Source organism: Larus michahellis, chromosome 9 (assembly GCF_964199755.1).
Source record: "Larus michahellis chromosome 9, bLarMic1.1, whole genome shotgun sequence".
Classification (NCBI taxonomy): Eukaryota; Metazoa; Chordata; class Aves; order Charadriiformes; family Laridae; genus Larus; species Larus michahellis.
In genome coordinates, this window is record NC_133904.1 from 11,946,520 (window position 1) to 11,972,324 (window position 25,805).

The 25,805-nt window shown below is 35.2% G+C and overlaps 1 protein-coding gene across 1 annotated transcript in view; it reads left to right on the forward strand.

Moving 5' to 3' along the window:
* Window positions 1-18,808: 18,808 nt before the first annotated feature.
* The window catches only part of LOC141748777 (NAD(P) transhydrogenase subunit alpha-like), a 58,655-nt gene continuing 51,658 nt past the window's right edge, over window positions 18,809-25,805 (forward strand). The window contains exon 1 of the mRNA XM_074601349.1: window positions 18,809-19,098. Within this exon, the coding sequence (XP_074457450.1) occupies window positions 19,074-19,098 (25 nt within the window). The 5' untranslated portion in view covers window positions 18,809-19,073. The remainder of the gene's footprint in view (window positions 19,099-25,805) is intronic.

The window sequence follows — 25,805 nt, forward strand, 5'->3', positions numbered from 1 at the left end:
TTATTTTCTTTCAGCTATCTGAAGAAGTAATTAATTAATAAGCGAGAGTTTCATGAGGTGAGCTGGTTTGAACTTAACAGCTTTCCATTACTGAAGGGGAAGCAGTCCTGTTCCCATCTGGGTTCCCCCACTGCTTCCTTTGGTCAGCTTTAATAGTTGTCAAACTCCTTTATCACTTGATTCAACATGCTAAACTGACGGACTTTTTTCTTAATTTCTTTTTTTTTTTTTTTTTTGTATGTGTGGTGCTGGTGATGAATTCGCTCACTGAAGAACAAGGTCGGTGTGTGGTGGGGCAGGGGAGGAACTTGGGAGGTGAGGAAAGCATAATTGCTCCTTTTGGCAGTAGTGATCTGTTGGACTGGTTTTAGCTAGTCACTGGACAGTACCTGAGAGCCTGAATGGGTATCTTTTCTTCCCCCCTTTTTTTTTTTCCCATTGCTCCCTTTTCCCTTCTAATAGCTCAATATTTTGAGTGAGGGAAAGCAAGTGGAACTGATTGAGGTGTGCTCAGTAAGTGAATAACAGCTCTATCTTGTGGCAACTGGTTTATAAGGAACGCATTAAAAAATCAACTTTCTTACAGAAGAATATTAAATTCAAACTTGCAGCTCGGAAAAGATAAACACAAATTTGGGCTCCTCTATTTCAGATGTTTATTGCCCAATATTCTGCCTGTGTCCCTGTTTCCCTTTTCTCTTGTTCTAAAACTGTCCCAGGAATAGTTTTGTGAAAATTGGTACTTTTCATGGAATACTTTCAGGTCGGTAAATGTATTTTTGTAGCAATGTCTGACCAGGTCTATAGATGGCTTATGTAGAAGAAGCTTTTTGATCTGGCGTTTTGTTTTGGACACTTGTCTAATTGGTGAATGTATTTATTTAAACTGTAATATTAATAGTGAGTCTTGTTACCACATTGTTATTGCATACGTGGGAAAGGTAGCCTCTCCAATACTACTTATATATTATAGGCCAGCAAAGGGGTAGTAGTTTCTGCTTGGAAGTAATTGGCTTAATTATCCCATTGAATGGAATGCAGAGTATTTTATTCCATTTTTAACATAAGGAAACAAACACTCTGAACGCTACTTGTGATTAAAGGTTATTATTTCTGGTTTTGGAGATGAACTGAAACTTGTGTGATTTCCCTACTGTACAGTATCCTTACAAAACATATTAATACTGCCATAGCAATTCTTTAGTGTTTTATTTATGCTTTTATACAAACTTTTAGGAGAAGTACAAGAAACAAAGCATTAATATAATCATTCTTCTCTTGGAAGGGAGCATTGTTGTGTGGACTTAAGGGGTGTAATCGGAAGTTGCATCTAGATTATCATTTTGATTAAGCTCTGGATGGAACTATTCTTTACAAATTAGCCAGTTCTCTTTTTGAACCACTTCATTATACTTTTGGCTCCTGCAAGTTTTGTGCTCATGATGTGTGTAACACTGTGGTGGTGGTTTTTTTTTTTTTACTTTTTGAATTTGGCTGCATGTGAAGTTCTACAAAACTTTTTGCACTGCTCTGAAGTTATCTTCTGACCAATAATTAATTTCTGATAAGTTTTAGCAAGGCTAAAACATCAATTTAATAGTATTAAAATGATGATGACTTCATGTTCAAACACCATAGGTCAGTTTAATTTATAGTTCCTAATGTCTAAAGTGCTTTTAAGAGTATATTTCATTGTCTGAAATTCTGCAAAAGAATGGTGCTATATTCCGTTTAGTAAATGGAATTTACTAGTAAACTTTCTAAGGGCTTTGTTTTTCACTTATGCAGGTTGTCAGGGTCTGCTTCTCTGAAAAGTAACGATGCAATAATGCCTTCTAGAGAAGAAATGGTTAGGTAAGTTCTTTCCCATGACTGATTTCTGTATAGGGTGAACAAATACTGTGTCTCTAGTTTAAGTTACTGGATGGTAAGCAGTTAATCTTATTGGTGATAATACTTGCATTAAAAATGGATATGCTGTGTTTTTGGTTTTTTTAAGATAAAACAATATGCTGGCTGAAAATGTTAATGCAGATTCTGTTTGGTTTAAGGATCATTGTATTGCAGAAATGTACCACTGGAAAAATATTTATTCTGTCATTGCCTGGAAATTCAGTTATGAATTACTTCCCTCATTCTTGTTTTGGTGGTTCATATGGGAACATACTAAAACATCTGTTAGAACAGTTCTAAACTGAATAAGATTAAACAGAACTTTCTTCATATGCTTTCCACTTTTTTCTTGCAAAAGGAGGACAAGATTTCTAGAATACTATGATTTAGTTGTATAAATGTTTATTTTTGTATTAGGTATACTTGGTCACAAGCATAGTTGATTAAAGGTAGTTACATTGTGTCACAGCTTGTAGTAACCTATTACTGAAAGGGTTGAAAATAAGAATTTATTAAGCTGGCATTGCTGCCATGTGTACTTATCATGGAAATGAGGTCACAGTTGCTTGCTGCAGGAAGAGAATTAAGCATGCTGTTTAGAGAGAAATACAAAACAAAAAAACCCCAAGCAGCCTAATTGTGAGGTATTCGAGCACCTTCAACTTCCTGGGACAACTGTGGTCTTGGCATTACCGTTTCTTAATGCTGATTATGTTGAAAAAATCTGACTTCAACTTAGTACCAGTAATTTGATACAGATATACCACATGCAGTGTTAAATCTTGAATTCTGTTAGTTAAACTATTGTGTTCTGAACTGAGTACAATGTATTTGTTTTTTTCTGCTATACCAATTGTCTTACAGGCATCAAATACACTACAGTATTAATAGAAGTCATCTGTGTTCCTTAAGAGGAACAAATGACAGTCAAAGTAGAAAGGGACCAAGACAGCAAAAAAAGGTCAGGAATCTTGGAATATGTTCCATGAGGGTAGTATAAAGCAGGAAAGACAGTACGAAGGGAAAAGCAGGAGTTCTTTGAACAAAACACTGCAATTTTTCTGTCCTTAGTGATGCTTGTATTATTTATGGTAGTGTGAATGATTATACAGATACTGGGTTGTTATATACCAGAATAACTGTGTATGTTTTATTCACACTTATGCACATCTCTTGTGCTTTAGCTGAAGAGAATTTTTTGAAAGTCTTTGGAGAGACAGTCAATCCAACTGCTGCTAGGAGCAATTGTCTTTGAGTAGTATAATAGTTTTACCCTCTGCCTTTGGGAGGAGTCTTATGCCTTCAGCATTCCTCTTTCCTAAAACAAAGATCTTGGAACATAGTCATGCCCAAATATCAACATTTTTTCCCTTGTCATCATGCCTTAAAATTAGATTAATTATTCGAGGCTTGTATGAATTTTCACTTCTGCATTTTTGCCTTTCTGTTTTCAAGCTGTGTTATTTTCACTTATTGCTGGTATAAAATTTTTAATGCTTCTGGAATAAGTCACCTTTTCTACTTCCCACCCCAGCCTTTGATTACTGGGCTTACTGATTCAAGTCTGTTATGACTTACAGAGGAAGTGGGAATGATTTCAACACTGTGAGAAGAGTTCCATACCTCAGAAAAATTACAATGAGAAATATTTCAGAGAATGCAATAATCTTTTAAAACAGACTGACTTTCAAATACTAGCAGTTAAGTAATGTCATCCAAGTACTGTAATGAACAGTAATGAAAGAAGACTACAGCAAGAATTTTCAGTGGTTAACTTCCTTAGCTTCTGCCATGCCCGACTATGGAAGTTGGGAGACTTTTTTTTTTTTTTGAATATGATGAGGTTGAAGATTCACACAGAAATAATGACTAAATCATATTTCTGGATTTCTGGGTGTGATGTGAAGTTCAGTAGACTGGGCCTGAATGGAAAGTGGTTAAATTATTGCTCATGCTGCTCCATCTCTAATGTCTTTGTTTCCATTTGTGCTTTTGGCACTTGCATCCAGCTGTGTAGGTGGATGGATACATGCTCCTTGATGAGCTTTTTCACTTTAAAGTCAGATACCAAGTAGCAATAATTTGAATCTTTTCCATTTGCTTTTCTTACTGAAGTTGGTGTAATCTGTGCTGGCTATGTTTCCTTAGTGTTTCACATGGGCATTATTGCAGTTCCATCACAAGATTTACTTGCTGTAAAAGCCTTAAAGCATGAATATTGACAGATGCTGGAATAATCAATTTGACTTATTCAACTATTGTGAGATGTGTAGCAAGGTGGAAGTTAGTCTCTTTTCCCAAGTAATAGGTGATAGGACAAAAGGAAATGGCTTCAAGTTGCTCCAGGGAAGGTTTAGATGGGATATTACAGAAAATTTCTACACCAGAAGGGTTATCAAACATTGGAACAGGCTGCCCAGGGAAGTGGTGGACTCACCATCCCTGGAGGTATTTAAAAGACTTGTAGACATGGTGCTTAGGGACGTGGTTTAGTAGTAACTTCGCAGTGCTAGGTTAACAGTGGGACTTGATGATCTTAAAGGTCTCTTCCAACCATAACAATTCTATGATTATAGTGATAATTCCCAGGTATTTGCTGTCTGAGATGTGCAGATCGTTACTGTACAAATACCAGAAATGGTATCAAGTCTAAGATACCAAACTGAATAATAACCCAAACCTCAGGATATTCTCTCTGTTGTTTTTATTTGATCCAAAACAGGAGATCAGTTGAAAAATTCAGCATCAGCATGTCCAAAGTTAGAATTTGAATACTCTTATGAAGTCATAACAACATTGTCTAATAGAATTCCTCCTATTGAAAAATAAACCAATGTTCTCAATAGTTATAAACTTTGTATGTTTTTTCTTGTTTTAAAAGTCCTTTGTATGGGCTCCAAGGTACTGAGTCTCTGGCTGGGATATTATCTACAAAACAAGTTAAACTGAAAATTGAAAATCATGGTTTACAACTTTCCTACTGTTTGTTGTACCACTCTGGGGACATGGTGAAGCATGTTCAAACAGTTATGTAATCTTTTTGGTGATATTTTAGAAAACATTGATTTATGGAGTGTTACGTTATTGGTTTATGTGGCATTTGAACAAGGCACTGCTGAAATATGACGAGCCAGGTAAGATAAGTAATGCCTATGTACTGCACTTCTAAAAAAGGATTTGAATTTTGAGTCTGCTAATGAAAATCAGTCATGTTTGGTTTCTTGGGCTGTATACTACATTCGTCTTGAATGTTATTCTGTTTTGATGAAAGCATCTGTTGCATGCTGTAATCTGTTTCCTCCTTTATAATCTTTGGGGATGTGACAACAGAACTTTTTTCGAACATCATTACATCTAGCAAAAGTCAACTAATATGTATGACCTTGGCTGTTTAAAATCAGCCTGGTGTCAGTATGGGTTTGGAAAAATGATCAAACTGTATTTAAAGGGTGAAGTGGCAGTACCAGGAGAAATAAAACTCTGAAGTCTACAGCAATTTTCTCTATTAAAATTTCCCTGGGAAAACTGAGGGGACTAGGCAAATGCTTGTCAATGACAGGACAGCTTAAACCCTGTTATGAAAAAAAAGTGCAGATGCACTAGTCTGTTTTTCAAAATAGAGTTATTAGCTAGGCTTGTACATTACTTCTGCTTAGACTTGTGTGTTGCTTAGATGCACTTTTGTTTACTTACAAAGGACACAGTTATTTTTGTCAATGCAGAAGGAGTCTAACATTTAGAGATGGTGTTCATAGCACCTACAATTAGTACATAAGGACAGAGCTTTTGGATTTTCTTGAGGCTGCACAAAGAATTACTATTAACTGATATCCCTCAAGAAACCTGGTAAACCCTGTCTAATAGCAATCATTTGATTTCGTGAGCAGCCTAATCTTGCCTTGATTTTTAGGATAGGGGCAGGTACTTAAGCATCTTTTATTGCAGCCTTAACTGAAAGGTAGCAGTGAATGGTCCTCAGCCACATCTATTCCAGTCTAATCTAGGTTCAGCGTAACCTTTAATTGTCTTTCATAGTGAGTTAACGTCACTATGGTGTTGTGAATAAAACGACGTCTTTTCCTTTTAAAATAGCATTTCCTTCTCTGCATCCATAGCACTCTAGTTCTGTCAGCTGCAGTTATACCGTATGGTGTATAGCACATATTAAAAGAAAGCATCTCATGTATTTGCATTGTGTTGCCTTAAGGTTGACTTCAAACTGTTCCTTTGAAACAATATCTACAGCATAAAATAGACTTTTCAAACTTAAAATAGTGGCATTATATATAATAAAACTATTATATCATCTGATGTAATGCTCTTAGTTGTTATTGAATTTCTAGCTATTGCATCAGTAGTAGATGTAATCAGATACTTAAGTGCATAATTTAACAATGGTTGATACCCTTTAGAAGAGTATCAAGTCTGCCAGGCCCTCAGTACTTGGGTATGTTGCTTAAAATCAGTTCCCTGTTCCTTTAGCTAGTGCAATGCAAGCTGAATTGAATTTCATAGCTACCAAATAATTGGAAGCAGATGTTTAGGGTTGTAAATCAACATCACTGGGTGTAAAAAGAGTATTTAAGGCCTTGCAAAGAACCTGAAGTCTGTGTGTATGTTTCTCTGGCCTTTGAGGGAGCAAATTTTAACTTAGAAGTGCTTCTAAGAATAAAGGAGCTGCTGCCTGCATTAATAATGTAGAGATGTTGATGACTGTAAGGGATAAAGAATGCAATGACCTTGAATTTACATCAGCTTACAGGTGTTATCAAGGCCACCCCTATTCTTTTGTAAGCACTGTAGCTGTGTCTTGTTTTGAAAAAATGCTGCCAGGATCTCTTTTTCCCTAATTAAGCTGGGTTCTTTTTTTTTTTTGACTTTTCCTGATGGAAGAATTACAAATTCATGCTGTCTGTAATGAGATCAACTTAGTGCTATGATGCAGATGTCATAATTGGTCTTTGATCTTAAGTTAAGTACCTTTTTCATTGAAGTAACTAGGTAACATTCTGCTGATAGTCTGTTTTGAGACCTTACCTTGTGCTTTAGGGAGTTAGCTACCTAAACCCATACAGAAGATGATTTGATTCAGATACATACCTCATTTCAAAATTTCAGCCTAAATAGGTATTCAAGTAGGAATAGAATTAACAGAACTAAAAAAGGGAAAAGCTGGAATTATTTGCAATAGAAATGTCCTTTTCTTCAAAGATTTAGACCTCTCTCTAACTTCTTGTGCAATGAATAATCCCATTGAAGGGGAAGGTCAGAAGCATACTTCTCCAAGTTCCTGTTACATGGATGCACACTGTAGCAGTAATATGTACTACTTGTGCTTTGGTTAGCACCCCAATGAAAACAAAAATAACAGAGAAGAGAAGGGGGACTGACTCTTGTGTTTCAACCTATCAAGCTAACAGTATGAGCTTAGGCGTAGTTTATTATATCACCCAAACTGCTTTTGCAACTTAAAAAGCATCATGAACGTCAGTAGCCTGAAGGAAATGTTGTTTTTCCAGAATCTCTCCCAAAGGAGGTTCCTGTCAAGTATAGTTTCAATTGTAATTGGAAATGATGATTAAAGTTTGTGAAAGATTAAAGTGCATAATTAAAAAGTAATAAAGCCACTTGTCAGATAGAATCTTACTAATAGTAAACAGCTGTTTGTTATTGTGCTGAACTATGGTCTCTGAAGCAATATCAGTGAAATAATTAACCTATTGAGGTTGGTGGAGCTGCATCCAGCCACAGCAGATCTAGTTGACTTCAAATGTCCTTGTTGTACTTGATGGTTAGCAGAGTATGATATATTCCTTTCCAGAGTGCAATTGGATAAAACTTAGTTCTTTATTTCATAAAGGTGTAGCATTAAAAGCAGAACTATTAAAATTTTTGATAATTTTAATTATCAATAAAATAAATAAATAAAACCCCTTTTTATCCTTGCTATTCATCTCTCTTCTCTTGAATAAGACAGGTTCTTTAGTTAGGAAATTCTTGGCAGTCTCTGCCTTTCAAAGAAAGAAACTATGCAGCATTTAAATTAATCCCAAAGGAAACTTTTAACTTTTTCCCTCAGGGTATCCTACAAAATCAGAACTTCTGAGATAAGTAACTTACAAATTAAACTTTTAGCTTTCACATGAACCACAGTTTAGAGCCAGAGTGGTAATCTGGTGAAGCAAGTTGGTGTCATCACACATGGCTGAGTACACTGTTAGTAAAGTAATTTTTAGTGAAAATGTCCAGAAAAAATCCTTAAAGCATGTTAGTTCATGTAACTCATGACTAGGGAGTTACACTCATGAGACATAAGTGATGCTTCTCTTCCCATAGATCGAAAAGACTGAAAGCGACTATTGATTGAATAGATCTGAAGATTAATTCTTTTTGAGGATTAATTCTTTTAGTCTGAATGGTCTAAGTGGATCTGGTTCTTGAACACATGCTGTCATAAAACAAAATTCTGTTTTTATTTTTCCAATCTTTTATGAAATGAAAGATCTCGGTAGAAACACTTTTCCTTAAGACATGCAGTGTAGGTGTTTTACCTACTTACTGCTTTTTTTTCTTTACTTCTTTGGCTTTATTTTGTCAACCTCTTTCAAAGGTTGTGCTATTCTTGCTATGATTTCTTTTTCACTTAAGAAAAGTAGGGATCAGACTCTGCCATTCCCTTCCAAGTTATAAGTTCACTTCATTGAACTCTAAAGCTGGATAAGCCATAGTCACTTCCTACAAGTATACTTAAAATAAGAGGCTGAGAAATAGCTTGCATGTAGATCTGAACCAGGCATTGGCTATATTGCCTTACCACACCCAGGGAGAGTTTGACAGTTAAGGTCCAAATTTGTAGAATTCTATTTGCTCCATTGCTTATAGACAACTCTTTTACAGTAGAAGCAGCTGCTCAGTAGGGTGTCAGCTATCTCTCAGAGAATTAACTTGAAAAATCCTACCAACTTCAGTGGGAGCTGGACAGAGCCCTGGCAGCCAATCTAGGAAAAATGCCTACGTTGCACAGTACAGAATGTAACTGTTCAAAGCATGTTTGCGTGAATCTTGTGGAGTCCTACTGTGGAAGCATCTGTGGAAAAATTACATATGCATTTGTTTCTTCAATTAATGTTTGATGATCAAATTATTTTTCCTTTTAAGAATGTGTTTTTAACCATTTGCCCTGCTAAAGACCCTGTTCTAGACTTTGAGATTTGAAAGTTTTAGCTTGACTATTTCTGGCTTGTGAAGTTACTAGTAGTCATGATTTTACTTCTGAATTCCTATAAATGTGTTGTCTTCCATTTGTATGTTTAATTTTTTCATCTGAAATATTGCCTTTGTATTTACAAAAGGAAAAGGAAATAGTCTTGAAAAAGTGAGAACAGGGAGATTTAAGTGATTAAAGTTTTCATATACTTGTTCTTAAAGAGGAGCTGAGGACCTGCTCCGTTAATCATGTGTTATCTATCTATTAGAATGACATTGAATAGAAGAGAGAGGGAGTAAATAGCTAGCCGGTACAAACCCATTGCAAGAGTGCCTACCCAACGTTGGAACTAGATGATCTTTAAGGTCCTTTCCAACCCAAACCATTCTGTTCTACCATTCTATATGGCTATCTTTTTACTTTATCCCAGGTTTGGTACAGAATGAGTGGATATATAGTCTCCCAGCTTCTGATTCCCCTATGTCTCTTAATGATTGATTGAAAAACACACCTCTGCTAAATAAAATTAAATGTATTTCAGAGTAATTTAGACACTTTTTTGCTGCTTTGTATTATGCATTGCATTATTTGAGGCTAATTCAAAACAGATCTTTACTAGTGTCATTTTCTATAAAAATGAACTTACAATGGAGATTAGAAAGCAGTATTTAAAAATGCCAACTATACTTGACTTCTGGAAATAAATGTCTCCAAAATGGGGAGCACTCTGAAGTTTAGAAGTCATGGTGTATTTCACCCATATTCTGACTTTCAGCAGCTCTTTGGATAAGTTGCTCTTCCATCAGATGATTTCTCTTCTTTATCCCTGTAAGGAAGCCTTTTCTCCTCTCATCATATGCTTTTTCCAGGGTGTTTTTGTGGGGCCAGTACCTCTGCACGTTTAATCAAAATATTTGTGCATTTTTACTGTTTCTTTTAGCCTTAGTGGTCAGCTGGAATAATGGAATAACGTTGCAGATAAGCAGTTTAAATTTCCAGTAAGTATTATTTAATAATATACATGGATGAAGTTTAGCAAGCAGTGAACATGCAAACCTTCCACTTTAATGAGGTATGCTTCAGTGTGTGGTAATAATGGAATAAACTAGAACATCCAGTAGGGAGATCATGTGGGTCCTTGAGCCTGATGAAGAGCCTATACTACTAGGGAAAGGAGTGGTGAAAATTACTATTGTGACAGTGACTATCTCCTGCTGCACTGGAGAACGTGCCAGAGGGAGGATGCTTGTTTGAGGACTCCTATTTCCTTCTCTTGCCAGCCAGCCCCAGGGGAGACTGCTTTGTTGTGTTGTCGTGCCACCCCCTGCCTTCCCATCCTGTAACTTTATGGCCAATATATGGTGTCAGTTCAGTGACCACAAATAAAACCTTATGTGTGTAAACGTATCTCAGCATCTTTTATGCAACAGACATGGAATAGAAAAATGTTTTAAGGCTATGGAGTTTGACAAAGGAAAGTCATCCATGAGAAAATGTTTGACAAAATATCATGATCTAGCAGCTCAGAACCAGACATGTTCAAGTCTTATGAATGAAGAATACATAGGATCCAGGGTATTACCCTTGAAGATGTGTGCTGGTGCCTCACCAGGAGAGTGTAACAATTTGTTCATAGCTTCTGCATATCATTTCCTTTTCAGAGTGATAGCTTGGATGATGTTTTGTATATTGTAACAGATGCACATTTGCAAGAACTGGAAAAGAACAAATTTGAGATCAAGTTTTTATTGTTTATTTTGTCTCTAATATTTACTGTAAAAGGAATTATTAATAATTTATTGAGATTTTTAAATTTTTATGGATTAGAATTGAAATTAAATTTTTTTTAAAAAAAAGCACATTATCTTCAGTTCTGTAATTTTATTGTATAGTAGAATAATAAGATAAATCAAATGTACATTCTAAAAGGGAAAGAAATTTTATTTTCAGGTATCTCATTCTTTCTTCCAAATTAGAATTTATAGCTGTTGTAGCAGTTAAGTGAAAGTTATCTTGTAAAAAGTTATACTGAATTTAAATAATCCACAAAATGCCTTTTTGTATGGGCAGGTGAACCTGTGTGGCTCATGCTACACTTTACAGTTCTTTCAACATACGTGCCTTCTCTGCACCTGCCTTGCAGTGACATCTGCTGGGAAAAGCGGGAAGCCTTTATTGTAATTACTGCAGTTTGGAATGAAAGAGAGCTCAACTCAAAGACTGTAAGAGTCCTTTTTCCAAGCATGTATATATTTGCCTGTGCTCAAATCTGGTGCTGGTAATAAGAGGTAGGTAATACAAAGCATTCCAATACTAATTTTTAAAAAGAAATCCAAATCAGAATTGCAGTTGTTTCTTTCTTAGCTACAGACATATATATTGTTGTCATATTAAGGGATAATTACAAAATACCCATAATGCTGAACTTGTGCCTTAAAATTTTAAGTGCCATACTGATTTATATTCCAAAGAAATGCTTATTTCTTTTTTCTGCCAATGTTACACGTGATACATAACTCCATTTCTTTGTAAAATGTAAATACCATACATGATGGTATCTTTCTCTCTGAATGAATTTTGATCTGTTTTATATCTGACAGTTAATGCAGTAGCTTTAAACAAATAAAGAGAAATATTTCTGTGTTCAGGATATATAGGCATTCAAAGGTAGTTTATAAATGACAATATATGGTGAGTTTTTCTGGTATGTGGTGGTACTTGTGCCAAGTTAACACTGAAAAGACTTGAACAGTCGTGAAAAAATTAAGTGATGTAGAAGAGAAACTGCATTTTCTTTTAGGAGAATTTCAGAAGTGAAAAATGCCATGTTTGGCAGTCAGGCAGTGCGTGGAGATGGAGACAGGACAAGAAGTTAAGAGTGGTCCCTGCCCTCATGTAATGAAATAAAATGAAAGTGGTGTCCATTCTCCCATGCCTATGGAGAATTTGTGCTTTCTCTTCAGTGCAGGCAAATCAGTTGTTGTGCCATGGTGAGAGACAAAGTAATAACTCTTTGCAGCAATACAAGTTGTTAGGATTTGGGGTCTCAAAAGTGTAGTATTAATGAACTCAAGCTAGTTTTAATCTTGGACAAAATATGTAAAAACAGCAGGTTGTCTGTGGCAGCATGGAACCGAGTGCACGAAATTAAACCTGGAAACAGTTCTCTGCTGTGCTTGTATCCTTACATGCAGTGTAGATGCATGTGAATTTAATGAGAAACAAAAATCTTGTTTCCAAAGCCATAACATATTTTTAAAAGTTTTTTGTTCATTATAGAAATTCAGGTACCACAGCTACCTAAACAGAGCTCTACCAATGCCTACTGCAAGAGCATTATGTTGCCTCAGAGAACGCACTAATGCAACTTCCTTGACAAACTAAAATGAGCTCCCTCTCTCTTGCAACTGCAATTGCTGTGGTATCAAGAGTGCTACATAGTCATTAATATGTATCTCTCATTACATAGCCCACCATTATAGAGCTTAATGTGTCTTACATGATTACTTCAGTGCAAAACTTAAAATACTGAAGTAAATTGATAGTGTAGACTTCCCTTAGGACCTTTCAATGTACATGGTGGGGTGCCATGGGGAAGTGGAAGTAGCAGTGTTTTTCATGCAGGAGGCAGGAAAAAAACACACATTGAAATACTAAAGTTGGTTCTGTCTCTAGTGTCTATGGAGATGCTGTGTAAGTGTTGCTAAACAACTACAAATGACAAACATCAATTCACAGGAAGAGCATACTTCTGAGCCGACAGCCACAAGGCTAGATTCTGAAAGAAATACTGCAGTAGTACTGCTGTTGTCAAGTTTTCAGTTCAAGGCTTTGCTAGTCACTAGCAAAATGCTATCATTCTAATAAATGTAAACACTATTTTTAGGATTATGTCAAAGGTGAGTGTTCTGTCACATCACATACAAAGTATTTGTGGGGAATTCAAGCCATTGATTTTGAAGGGGAACATTGAAATGAAAAAGCAATAAATTAAAGGAAAACATTTTCTTTGTATGCTGTATTTAAAGGAAGATACCTGATTTGAAGAGCTGGATTGCTTTCCATTTCATTAATGTGTAACAGTAGTGTAGAAAGATAGATAGCAATAGATCACTTTGGACGGGGGAAAAAACCTTGTTTTAGCAAGTGATTTCTCAAAAATAAGGTGTTTTACATGTACCAGCTTCAAAGAAAGTCATAAAAATGTAAAGGCTATTGGATGTTGGTCTGAGACTGTTTTTTTTTTCTTTTTGCTGCTAAAAAAATAAGTATTGACCATATGTGTGTTAGAAATGGAAAGAGCTTGCTATAGCCAAAGAGTTCAAACCCTAGAATGATGGACAAGGTTCTTCAAACTTACATGGAACAGTTTTTAAAATTCAGAAAATAGGCTTACAGCCTGAATATTACAGGATTTAGCCCCTTAATCTGTAACTGGGCTGCTTGATCAATGGGAAACTTCTTAGAAATATCAAGAGGTTTTTAAGTAATAGTGGTAAATGGTACTTTGGAAAATATGTAAAATAGGTACATTTTCCATCAAGAACTTAACATGTGTTCCAAATACTTTGTAAATTGGGGTCATGATTCAGAATATTATAAATGTTGAAGAAAGTATGGCCAACTGACTTACACACATAATTAATGTTTCTTAGTTGTAAACTAGATGGAGTGCAAAAACATTTATTAATGGTAACTGGCTGTACATTGAAGTGGTGGAAGCTGCAGCAGTATTTCTGAGACTGGTGGCAGACTTACATACTTTGAACAATAGTTCGGAGTTGTTTGTGTGTTAATTCAGATCGGATATGCTTTTTAATGATCTGAAAAATGCTAAATAACTTTATAGAAAATTTAATGTCATTGGTTTACATTCAGAATGAACTCTTCATCTCAAAGGATGGGATTTTATGTGTCAAGACAGTTCTTTAATGAAAGTGCTATATCTTCCTGACGTGTTTTGCTGATGTTGGTGTTAACTTATCTTCATGTTTAACATTGCAATTTTGCTATAAAAGTGATAACCAGGTGAACAACTGCCAATCTGAAGTGTTTTTTGGTGACAAGTAAGAAAACAAATTGCAGTAGATGAATTAATTTTTAAATATGACTTTATATTACCAAAGTCTAACGGCTGCATTTTATGATGTTGAATTATAGATTTGAAATGCCAAGTGGTATTTTCTCAGTTTTACTTTTGAACAAGTTTAGAAAAAAAATTGTGCTGAGAACTAGCTTGATATGATTACATTTCAAGATCTTTCAGCTTAGTCAGTTGTTTCTGTATGACAGCACCACTCTTGAACAGAGTGGTTAAAGCAACACTTAATATCACCGTGTACCGATGTGGTCCTGTGGAGCTACTGTATTTTTCGGTGCTGTTTGTGTTGTCTACCTTATTCTCTTCTAAAAGCTAAAACCATCCTGATAGTGTTCACTATATACAGCAACATAGCTGTTAGTGCTTGGCTTTCCAAGTTTAATACGGCTTTAATATTTTATTAGGCAATTAATGAATTCCTACAAAAATGAGAATCACAAACACAGGTGTTTGTGATACAATGCCAACCTTAGCAAGTGTGTAATGTAGTGGTTAAAAAAAGACATGAGGCTGCATTTGGGGAGGTGTGAATTCTTATCTTGCTGCTTATGTCGTGGTCCTTATCTAACAAAGCATTTTAAATGTGCATCTCTGTGGGAATTTTATAGGGAGGGTGGCAAACTGTCCAGTGATTAGTACTGGAACCTGGAAGGTGTGCAACCTGGTGCAGTTTCCTGCTACAGATTTTCTCACAATGTCTCAGCAACATGATAAGCGCATATTGATTGATATCGTATCAAAATAAGACAGAGTGTTCTAAATAAAAGACTACACGGAGTCTTACACAAAGGTAACTGGAATTGTGAATTCCAGCTAACTTATTTTGTTTGCAGTTACTATATTGAAAATCCTTAAACTAAATCCAAACTAATGATCTGAGGTTTCTGGAGTCTATATAGAAAACAATTTTTTGATAAAATTCAATCATCTGGTTAATTTCCTCTTTTTTTCTTTTTAAATGAAGCTAGATAGAAATGCAAGGAAATTCCTTTAGAAATATGTATCTTTTACAGGATAAAACTTTGTTCCACTTAAAAATAACAAGAGAGCTGCTGCTACTCTCAAGAGTTTGTATCTTTTCTTATGTAATACTATACAGAGAAAAGAAACTATTATCCCAAGCTGTTTGTAGCAGCTTTTATTTTTATGGATCATTGCTAATCTTCTTCATTATGACATTTCGTATCATCTGTAGAAATCAGTGCAGTAAAGATACTTAGAGTATTTCAGTGTGATCTAAAAGGGGAAACCTTAGAAACTGTGCAGCAAACTTCTTGAAAGAGATCATATCGTCAGGCCATTTTCAGCTGTACTTGATTCTTAGTGACTTATGTGTGTAATAATGAAGTTTAGTGCTCTCTGAAAGATCTAGTAAATACAATCATTGATATTAGCTGTCATATCTGTTTTTATATATACATTTTTAAATAGAGGACATTAAAACTTACAAGATTACAGCCCTAATTATGCAGTATTAAACTCGTAATGTCAGCTAAGTATTTATTTTTATTGCTTGAGCCAGATGTAAAAATAAAAAAACACAGCCCATCTTAAGTGATATTTAAGAAGCCTGGGTTTAAACATGAACTGAAACTTCTGCTTTTGTCTTGCTATGTTGTAAGTGAAACCATGTATCCAAAGAGAATTCAGAAGTCTTAAATGTGTATTAGTGAGTAGAATTTGAAACTGCTTTTTAGATGACCCAGTTGCTGAAGCAGACTAGAATTTGGCCGTAGTTACTTGATAGTATCTGTTGTATGGCCAAAGCAGATGGACTGCTTGATGCTCAGCATTTTTTTGCTGTCCTCTCTGATGTCTTGCCCTTAATCTTTCACCACTTGTGCACCACATGCACCAGATAAAGCATCCATCAGTGCAGTTAGTCATAACCAGATAAGTGAGATCAAAATTCCTGATCTTCAGCTCTACTCTATTTGCAACATTTTTGCTTATAAACAGATGCTAGCAGTTCTAATTAAAATCTTCTCTTAAAATGTCTTTGTGTAGCACACCATGTTAAAATCATGCTGCTGTTATTAGTGACACATGTAATTCACACACAGAGCAGTAATGAAAAGCAGTGCAGTCACTTTTGAATTTTGTATGCTGTCATAATTACAATTATATCCTTTGCATCATACAAGTGAAATTTGAATAAATAGGATCCTTACTGGGAAGAATATTATAGACAATCTCTATTCTTGTACTTTTCTTTCTTTTTTAGTGTTCCTCAAACATCTCTTCTAATAGATTTGACAAAACTGGCAACACATTCACTTTTTCATTAGCAACAGATTCTGTTATTAAATAGTTTGAAAATTGAATAATAGAGAGCTTAGATCCACTGTCCTTGTATAGTAGATGATGTGGGTAGTTCTCAATCTTCAAAAGCAGTTCTGTATTTGGATATCTGTCCATATGTATCTATGCTGTAAGTGCATCTGCCCAGACATTCAAAAGAGAATTTCTTTCCTTTATAACTTCCTTCTCATTCAATGTATGGAGATAGTGTTTACCTTTCACTATCTGGTACAGAAATTTTTCCATTGTTCAAAGTTTTTAAAAAATAAAGGCATGCAATCTCAGCAACATTATAAATGTCTGAGTGATCTCATGCAGTTGATGGAATTCTCTTTTCCCATTCTTGCTATGACTGAGGGTATGTGTCTGATGCCAGGGTGATTCTCCATGTCGGAGACTTGCCTGATTATTTTTGCCTTCTGAACACAGACATATGGTGTTAAGGAGCTGATGGGTCTCCAGTCAGTCTGTAATTTGTAAAATACTTGGATGATCTCTGGAGTGAGGTACTTTTCCAGTTGTGAAGACAGTTAAAATGTTGCAGGTTTTTAGGTTTTGTCTTAAGTCTAATATTTAACACAGTTGCTATGTAAACAAAACCAGAACTTTGTAATTTGATTTATTTCGTGTCTTGTAAGTAGTGCTGTCATTTTTGTTATTGTTCTACAAAATTTAACTGTTGGAAAACTGCGGGAGAGGTGAGCATGTCTTATAATGGAAAAATGACCATGTAACAGAAGCATGCTGCTAGTGGGCTTCATACTCAGCAAAGGTGATGTAATGTAGGGACCTGAAACTTTCTGGAAATAAGCCATAGACTCATTGCAAAGACTTAACTAGCTGTTACTATTGAGAAAGTAAGACCTTAACTTCTACCCTAACCTTATCGATAGTTCACTTCACCTGTTGAAGGGATTACATCTTATTTTATGAAAAAAGCTTTGGTTTACATTGGCTTCTGACTCTTATTTTACCCATCAGGACATGAAAACCTCCTTTAATAGTGAGCATTGTGGATTTGATGCTCAGTAGTTTGAGATTCATTTGAGGGACTTACTCTATGGTAAGGATATTTTCAGTAAGAGAAGATCATCAATTTCTTTGGATTTCTCCTTCTGAACGACACCCAGTCATTGCTGATGGAAGGGTGCTAAGTGGAGGTGTACATCTCTTCCACTTCCAACAAATTTAATTCTATCCATATACATTGTTCTTGGCAAAGGGCATCTATTTGTTATGGATATAAACTTATCACACATGGCTTAATTTTGATTCTCATCGTCAGTTTGGTGTCTATCCCAGAATTATTATGGTACATATGTGATAATCTGAAATTCAGGCTCTGTTTCTGGTTTGTCGTTCTAGTCTTGTGAGGAATTAGGTGGGTTACCATATCTGTATGTTTGAAAGCTGAACTGATGCTTGGCTGTTACAATGACCAGAGATTCTTACAAAAGCTCTTTCTATGTTGTCCTGTCCCTCTGTATGCTTTTCCAGGGTTTGAACCAGTTTATGCTTGGCAGGGTGTTTTTAGTGCCTTACTGGTGAAGGTGTCTCTATTTGATTCAGAAAGGTAGAACCAAAGCAGAATTTGCTGATTTTTTACATTGCTGGTTCTCCAGTCTCTCAGTAGACATTTTATGGGTACTACAGACACCAAGAAGGTGACTGATCATGGACTTAAAGAAATTGTGCCTCAGTTTCCACAACTAAAGTGCAAAATGATGATTTTTTTTTTTTGCTTCACAGAAAGGGAATGGATTTATAATTCCTGATTTTTCAGGATTCCTGTTTCTAGGTCATCTTTGGTTTTAAATCAATATGTCTTAGAGAAATTTTAATTTTACAATGGCCTAGAAACATTACCAGAACACAGTACATTTGGAGAATGAAGTTACTTTGTGAGGTTACTGAGTTCAGTTCATTTGGACGTTAGATTTCACATGAAGCATCTAGAATTAGTATGAGAGTCCTTCTGCCTCAGGACTGCATTCAGACAATCAGACACCCTAAACACTGATGGTCTCAATCTTTGTTTCATTCAATGATTGGATAAAAATCTCTTATAAGACCATGAGATCCTCTGTGATCAGAGTGCAATCAAGTAAATAAAGCTGTGTGGCTGACAATACCAAAGAAAATGTGTGTGTATTCTTTACATCTGAAGAAGAGCCTGCTGGAGATCATATACATTTTCATAAGGCATCATAATGGCAGAGATGTACAGAAATAGTTTTGTATTTGGAAAAGTGGTTCAGCAGTTCTGGTCACATGGAGGACTCAGTATCACCTAAAATAATTTCGACAATGTAGGCGTTATTTCTTGGATGTCAGTCACAGTCCATGTGTACAACCACTTAAAGAAATGAAAATTCCTAGTTACAGAAATACTGCAAGTGCTATACATATGTATGCTTCACTTTCATTGTCCTTCAGAGTCTTTCAGAATCTTCCTCACATCTTCTCATTTTCAAATTTTGCTTTGGAGAGAGGCCTGAGGTGGTGCCTGGTTCACTTCACTCTAATATGCTCAACATGGGGAAAGAATTCTCATGAGTAACTGGGCATAGCATGTCTCTGGGAATCCCTGGCTGGGGTAAGTGGTTCTCTCTTCATGACCAGAGTTTTTTTCTGTTGCTAGAGTATGTTGCAGGTCTTTTGGTATTCGTGGTTTGTATTTTTGTGTTTCTTTTTAATATGTGTGTAAAACCTCTGGGAAATATTTACAAATGAAGCGCTTAATTTAGTATAGAAGTAATGTTTACATGTTTTTGGTGGACTTCATAATAGGCTAGAAAATTAAGCAAGAGAACTATATTAACAGTTGTCAGAACAACAGTATATTTTGCATTTTTTTCCACAATAAATACTATATATAAAGGGCAGAGGTAGATCATACAAAAAAGGCATCATGCCAAAAGTATATCTAGGAAAGGCAGTGGAAAAAATTTGTTACCATTTATGCATTCAAAATTTTGTATTGTAGTCTACCCATGGAGGGTTAATATAGTTTAGATACACAGATATGTAGCAAATGCTTATTTTGACTGAGCAATTTTGGAATATTGTGTGTCACTTGTGGTGCATATTGGCAATGTCTGCATCATTGTCGTAATTCAGGGTTAAGAGGATGATGTCTGTACTGCACAGCAAACTTCCTGCTGATTTATTTTCCCTAGTATTCTGCTTGCAGTGGAGTATACAGTAGCTTAATACCTGTGATTCTTTTCCTTATGAACATCTTTCCCCAGCCTCACAACATACCCAATAAACAAATTCATTTTACAGGGCAATGAGTTTCTTGCGTTCTTTTCAGTGTTCACGGTAGCTTCCTTTGACAGTCTGTCTTCATACTGAGGGCCTATGTTGAATGAAAGGCTATTCGTATCAGTTTCCCCAAATGTTTCCTTTTTTTAAAAAACCCCTTTGAATTAAACTATAAGTATTTCTTAAAAAAGGATTTAAATACCTTTTAGATTTTTTTATTATGGCTTTCTCTCAGTTGTTTAAGAACCCTAAAATATAAAAGGGTGTGATTATGTTGCAATTTGTGAATACATTTGCTAGCATTTAAACATATTTTTTTGTTGTTGTTAAAATTGGGTTTTTTTACTATCACACCATAACTGGAAATTGTCACCCTTTATCACTTTGTAATTAGACTAAAAGCTTTTCTACAAAAGAAAAGTATTACTGACAGTTTTAGGTATATTTCTGTAGTCATCTCCCGTAGCTTTTCTGATATTCTATGAGTACTTTTATTTTAGAGTATTTTGTCTTAAAACACAAATAATCAAAATACGTAGCTCACACTTTTCTGACAATAAAAGTCAATTCTCAAAAAAGGAAGGCTGAAGTAATGTCTTGTCGATGATCTCAAAGCCAGAAACCTTGTAGAATGCCTGTTAAAGGGCATCTGGCATTAAAGAGAAATAAGAAAAGGTGAGAGGATTCAGTCTGGAATTGATTACTGAACTGCCGAAACTTAAATTGTGTTTTGAAGTATTTTATTCCACTGCTATTTTGTAATTCCTCTAGATTTTTTTTCATGTCTCAAAAATGACCATTTGCAGACCTTTGAGCTCTTTGGCACTTAATGCATAGAGAATAGGTTCTTTTGTACTAATACCAGATGCCAATACTTTCCTGACTTGTCCCATTTCAAACTAAAAGGTCCAAATTGTTCAGCTGCCTTTAAATATTCCTGTTCTGCAAAAAAATGTTACATTCCTTGCTCTTGTATTACTAGGACCTGGATGGCTGGTAACACCAGTCCTGTTTTGACTGTCACTTACATAGTAAGGCATTTGATTTGGCACAAGGTTTTTGCATAGGTTAGAGTTTATTGCCATTTTTTTTCTATATGACTGTAGGGAAGATAGTGGTTTGGGGAAAGACAGAATCACTGTACAAATCTGCTTGGTACACAGGATGAAGTGTAGGGGGCAGATCTCCAGCTGAGGATCTGCTCATAGGAATCTTGATGATATACAGACAACTTTGCTGATACTTTTGGGTTCTCTTTGATCCAAATTCTTAGCTCATGAGACATCAACACTTATTTTTCATTTTCACATCAACCGTTATGTTTTCACTCCAGCTCCCTGACAGCTTTAGGCTGTCTGGTCATGCTATAGGAGGAATGAAAAGAAAAGCTTTATCATGGGCAGAATATCACTGGTACTGTCTCCTACTGCTTTTCCTGTTTCTTTTGGATTGGAAGACCTATTTTAAGGGTTTGTAGGAGGTTGATGGGCCCCAGATATCTTTGGTGAATTAATAATAAACCACAGAAAATATAGCCTGCCTTGGAAACTTAGGGGAAAACTGTTTTGTCATGTGAAAGTGGTGATTTCTCTTGTAAATTTGGATCCTGTGCTCTTGCTGTATTAGAGTAGGTTTGTTCAAAGCAGTAGGAGGAATTGTATTTGCAGTATGAATGAAAATAGACCCATGTAAAGTGCATGAAGCCTTTTCCTTTACCAGAAAAGGAATAAAAGATCATTCTGCATACTTTTAATTTTCTGAGTGTTTAGATACTGGAGCATTATATCTTTATAAGCATTCATGAATTTATATTTTGCTTATTGCTACTTTTTACTTTTTTTCTTTTCTGGAATAAACAGTAGTGTCATTTGGGCTGTGAACAGATGAAAGATTTAAGAATTGGCTCACTGCATATATTTAACGTATATGTAGTAATTAAAAGCTATAAAGCTATTTGAATACATCAGGTGTTTTAAAACTTTCAAGTTTAATTTATTTGAACATACTCTATAAGCCCTGTGGACACGGAAGTGCTTATAGTCAATTGTGACTCCATTCCATTTAGGAATAGAGCAGAATGACAATTAAGAATCTTTTTGATGTAGTTAGTGCTGCAGGATGATAACTACAAAGCAGTCAAAGGTTATCGATAAGTTTGCCAAACTAATCAAGGAAATATTATTAGTTTTACTATGAACAGTGTCTTCAATAATCAGAGGTCACAGTGTTTAGGTAGATTTCTAAAGGCTTGTTTAGAATGCGTCTGTGGATGTCCAGCACCTATCTATATTTCTTAATGATTTAAAGGAACATGGTTTAAAACAATGCTTACTGAAAACCAACTTGCTTAGAAAGAATTTTCAGTGGCAGGAGAAGCTTTGAAAGTCATACCAGATGAGGTAAACGAAACTTCAGATGCTGTGATGAGGTGTATCTGTACAGTGTGGATAGGCTTACTAGCCTGTGCAGGTCATTCCACTAATTTAACTTTACTGCTTCTAAATATAGGTCAGCACATAGCAGTTAATTAAGATAGCTCTACTTGGCACTTTATTGTGCTGTCCCTTACCAAAAAGTAACGGATGGTTTGTGTTGAGTTATGAATGTCTTATTCAAGAGCCTATTAATTTCCTGTGTGGAAAAACAGTATTTGGTATTTCACATGTATGAATACTGATTTTTCTGTTTACTTAAGCTGCTGTGTCTGACTGTTCTCAGTCAGTGTGGATGCTTTAGTGATGCAGCGCTTTCCAGGCAGAGACTTCTCTGGAATTTTACATGATAAAGGGAAAATAAGATGTTGAAACCACATGTTTATAAACAGCTTCCTTATTAACAGAAATTTAACATATTAATATCTGCTTGGTGCCTACCTTGCAATTCTCTCCCCATCCCTGCCAAACTTGCTGAAAAGATTAGTTAGGTGACTTCTGACAAAAGTGTGAGTAGAAAGAGGACAAAAATAGTGTTCCAGGCACCTGTTTATACTGAATGTGCCCAAGGTCAGGCTTGCTCATTTACAAATGAATATTTACAGCTTCACAAAAAAAGAAAACACTAATGCTAGACACTTAGCTTTGTCAGCTAGAGAGATTGAAATATGGGAAGCCTACAGAATACCGTATAGAAGCCTACTGTTACAACTTAATTTTAAGTTTACATATGTTTTGATATGTAAACTTATTTTTAAATTGATGCACATACTAAATGAAGGTTTCTTGTATGAAGACACTGTATTTTACACTTCTTAATTTTATATGACTAAGATAAATGTGTGAGCACCCAAAACCACATGTACAGGAGCACATACTTTCGAATGTAAACTTAGGGTGTGCGGCATTGCCACACAAAGTACTTGCACATATAAAAAAGTTTGTTTTATGGAAGTGAGTTTTACACTTTGAAATTTGTGGATTCGATGGGCATGATTTCCACATCATGAGAGGAATTTACTTGTTTCTTGAGTAAGCATGATCATTGTTTGAGTCTTGTAGGTTTGCCTTTTATAGTTGTAACACCAAACACCAAAGCTCTTGTAACACCAAAGCTCTTTTTCATAGATGGAAAACCACAATAAAAAGTTTTAGCATTATGTTTATTTACAGAAGTGTCAGACTGGTTTGGTCATACCTTAATTTTTAAAAAAAAAAATCTTCCTCAAGCAAGATTCTTTAGAAATCAAAAGCAAGGCTTTGTAAATTGCAATGATGCGTTACTGTTTGCGAATCATATTCATGTGAAGCTGGACACTGTTTCTTTTCTGAAAAGCTGTGTCTCCCATCCATAAGAAAATAATTTCAATGCCAAATATGGAACCAGAACTTTGGCTTATCTGACTCTGTTTCACAGGATGTCATAGATACCTGTTGCTAGCAAGTAGCTGGGGCTTTTAATAGTGCTTACTGTTTGCTTTTGAATGTTACCTGTCAGGTTTCGTGGTGACTTACTACTTCCAAGAAAGGCAGTCCACAATTCAGTATGTCTTTGTACTGATTAACTGGAATTGGATTGCTTAATTTTTGTATTGATCACAACTTGGTAGCCAAGCTCTTGTTGGGATTAGTACTCTTTAATTGTTGATTTCGTACTTAACAGATGAACAGTAGATTGTCTAGGCAGTGTCATTTAGATATGAGTGAACTATGATATATAGCATTCATTTGGGATATAAAAATTAAGACTGTGGATCTAAGATTCCATTTAGATTGCTAGTAAAGATTAAAACTTCCATCTTGATCAACTTCTCTTTTGACCTAAGCTTTGTTCTACAAATTATCTGGAGAAATAATACTGAAGATAATGTTTCCTACAACTGTTTTCTTTAAAGATTATCCAAATGCATTAGCGCACCTGTAAAACTAAATAAAATTAAGTTAAATATGCTGCAACTAATATACATTTCCCCACTTAAGATAAAGTACAGAAGACAATAGAAATGGAAAACTAGTGCATTCTGGCTCTAGATGAAAATGCTGCTGTTGAATTCTTTCCAGAACAACATGTACTTGGATCAGTATTAAAGGGAAGTATTGTGCGTGCCTAAGCCAAATGACCTAGTACATTGATAGTGCAGAGCATATTTCACAGTTATACAAATACCTAAACTGTTTTTTCAGTCCATAAAACAAGTAAATTAGAATTTAAGCTAAAAGCAAAGCAAACCTCTCTGCCTTAAGTATTTTTGCTCTGAAATTGACTCTGGTAGCTCAGTACTGTTATATTACTGTTATAGGGAAGCACTCTATTAATTCTTAATGATTTCAGGAGTCAAGGTATGTGACATGCTCCTCTATTTGACAGTAAAGAACCCCTCAAAGCTGTGTTGTTATACCCACTGTGCCTTTAGGCAAAAATGTAAAATATCCACTTTATTTCAGTTCTTCAAGTTAAGGTAATATTTATCAACAAACAGGGCTTTTTCCTCCATTATAATGAATGCCCATATAGAAGATCATTGCAAACGCTGGCAACAGGAAATATTTTTCAAGGAAGTGAAAAAGAGCCTATTGACTCATTTCTGCTTTCATTTCATTTATCTACATCTTTCACATTGCTCTGCTTGTTTTCATTTCCTTTCTCTGTCAAGCACTATTTTTGCGTCGTAATAATGCATGCAGGGGTTTGTCAAAGACTGTTTTAGTGTACATGAATCACTGAGGAATCTTGTGGTAGAAGTTAAATACTTATGTCACCAGTAAAAGATAATTCATACTTTCTTTTACAGAAGGCTTGTTAATAAATGAGCACAATGTCAACTTCACTAGATGATCTTAAACATCCATTTTGTATTTTAACGCTACAGTTTTTATACCACTGTAAGTTTAAATAATTATCTGTTACTTAAAACATTATTGTGTACATTTTCTTTTACCTAGATTGCAGAATGAAAAATGGATAAGTGTAAGAGTTAGTGACATAATTAAACTTCAAACTATATATATTTTGTAGTACTTGTAGCAAAAAAGATATTGTGATCAAACACCAATATGATCTTGACTCATGTCCAGCTCCTTAAAACACCCACGGGCTGTAGCTGTGTGGCCCTGAGAAGAAAATAGGAAACAAACCCTTCAGCTTTCACTGTTCTGAAGAGTCCCTGAGCATTATAAGTGCATTTTGAAATATGCCCTGTTACTCTCAATGCATATTTATTTTTTTAACTTCAGGCATTTAAACATTATTTAAACAATATTTGTGTTAATCCTTTGTCCTCTTCCCTCAGTTATATTATCTCCTAGTATTTTGTAGAGAAACAGTGCAAACAAATCTTTAATTTCTAGTCAAGTTTTACGTTTTAAAATGTCTCAAAAGTCCAGGTTATAGTTTTATATTTATTATACATTATATGTTGTCTTGAAGCTGCTTTCTGGAATGCTTGGTGAGCTTTCATTATAACATATTTAACACAAGTGATATTTATTACTCAAATTTGGAATGTCTTTAATTCTAAAGAGAACCAGTTGCTTAGGTCAGAATAGTAGCCATCAGTTTTATGACTGAGCCAACTAATACTTTGTCACTTTTTTCCACAGATGT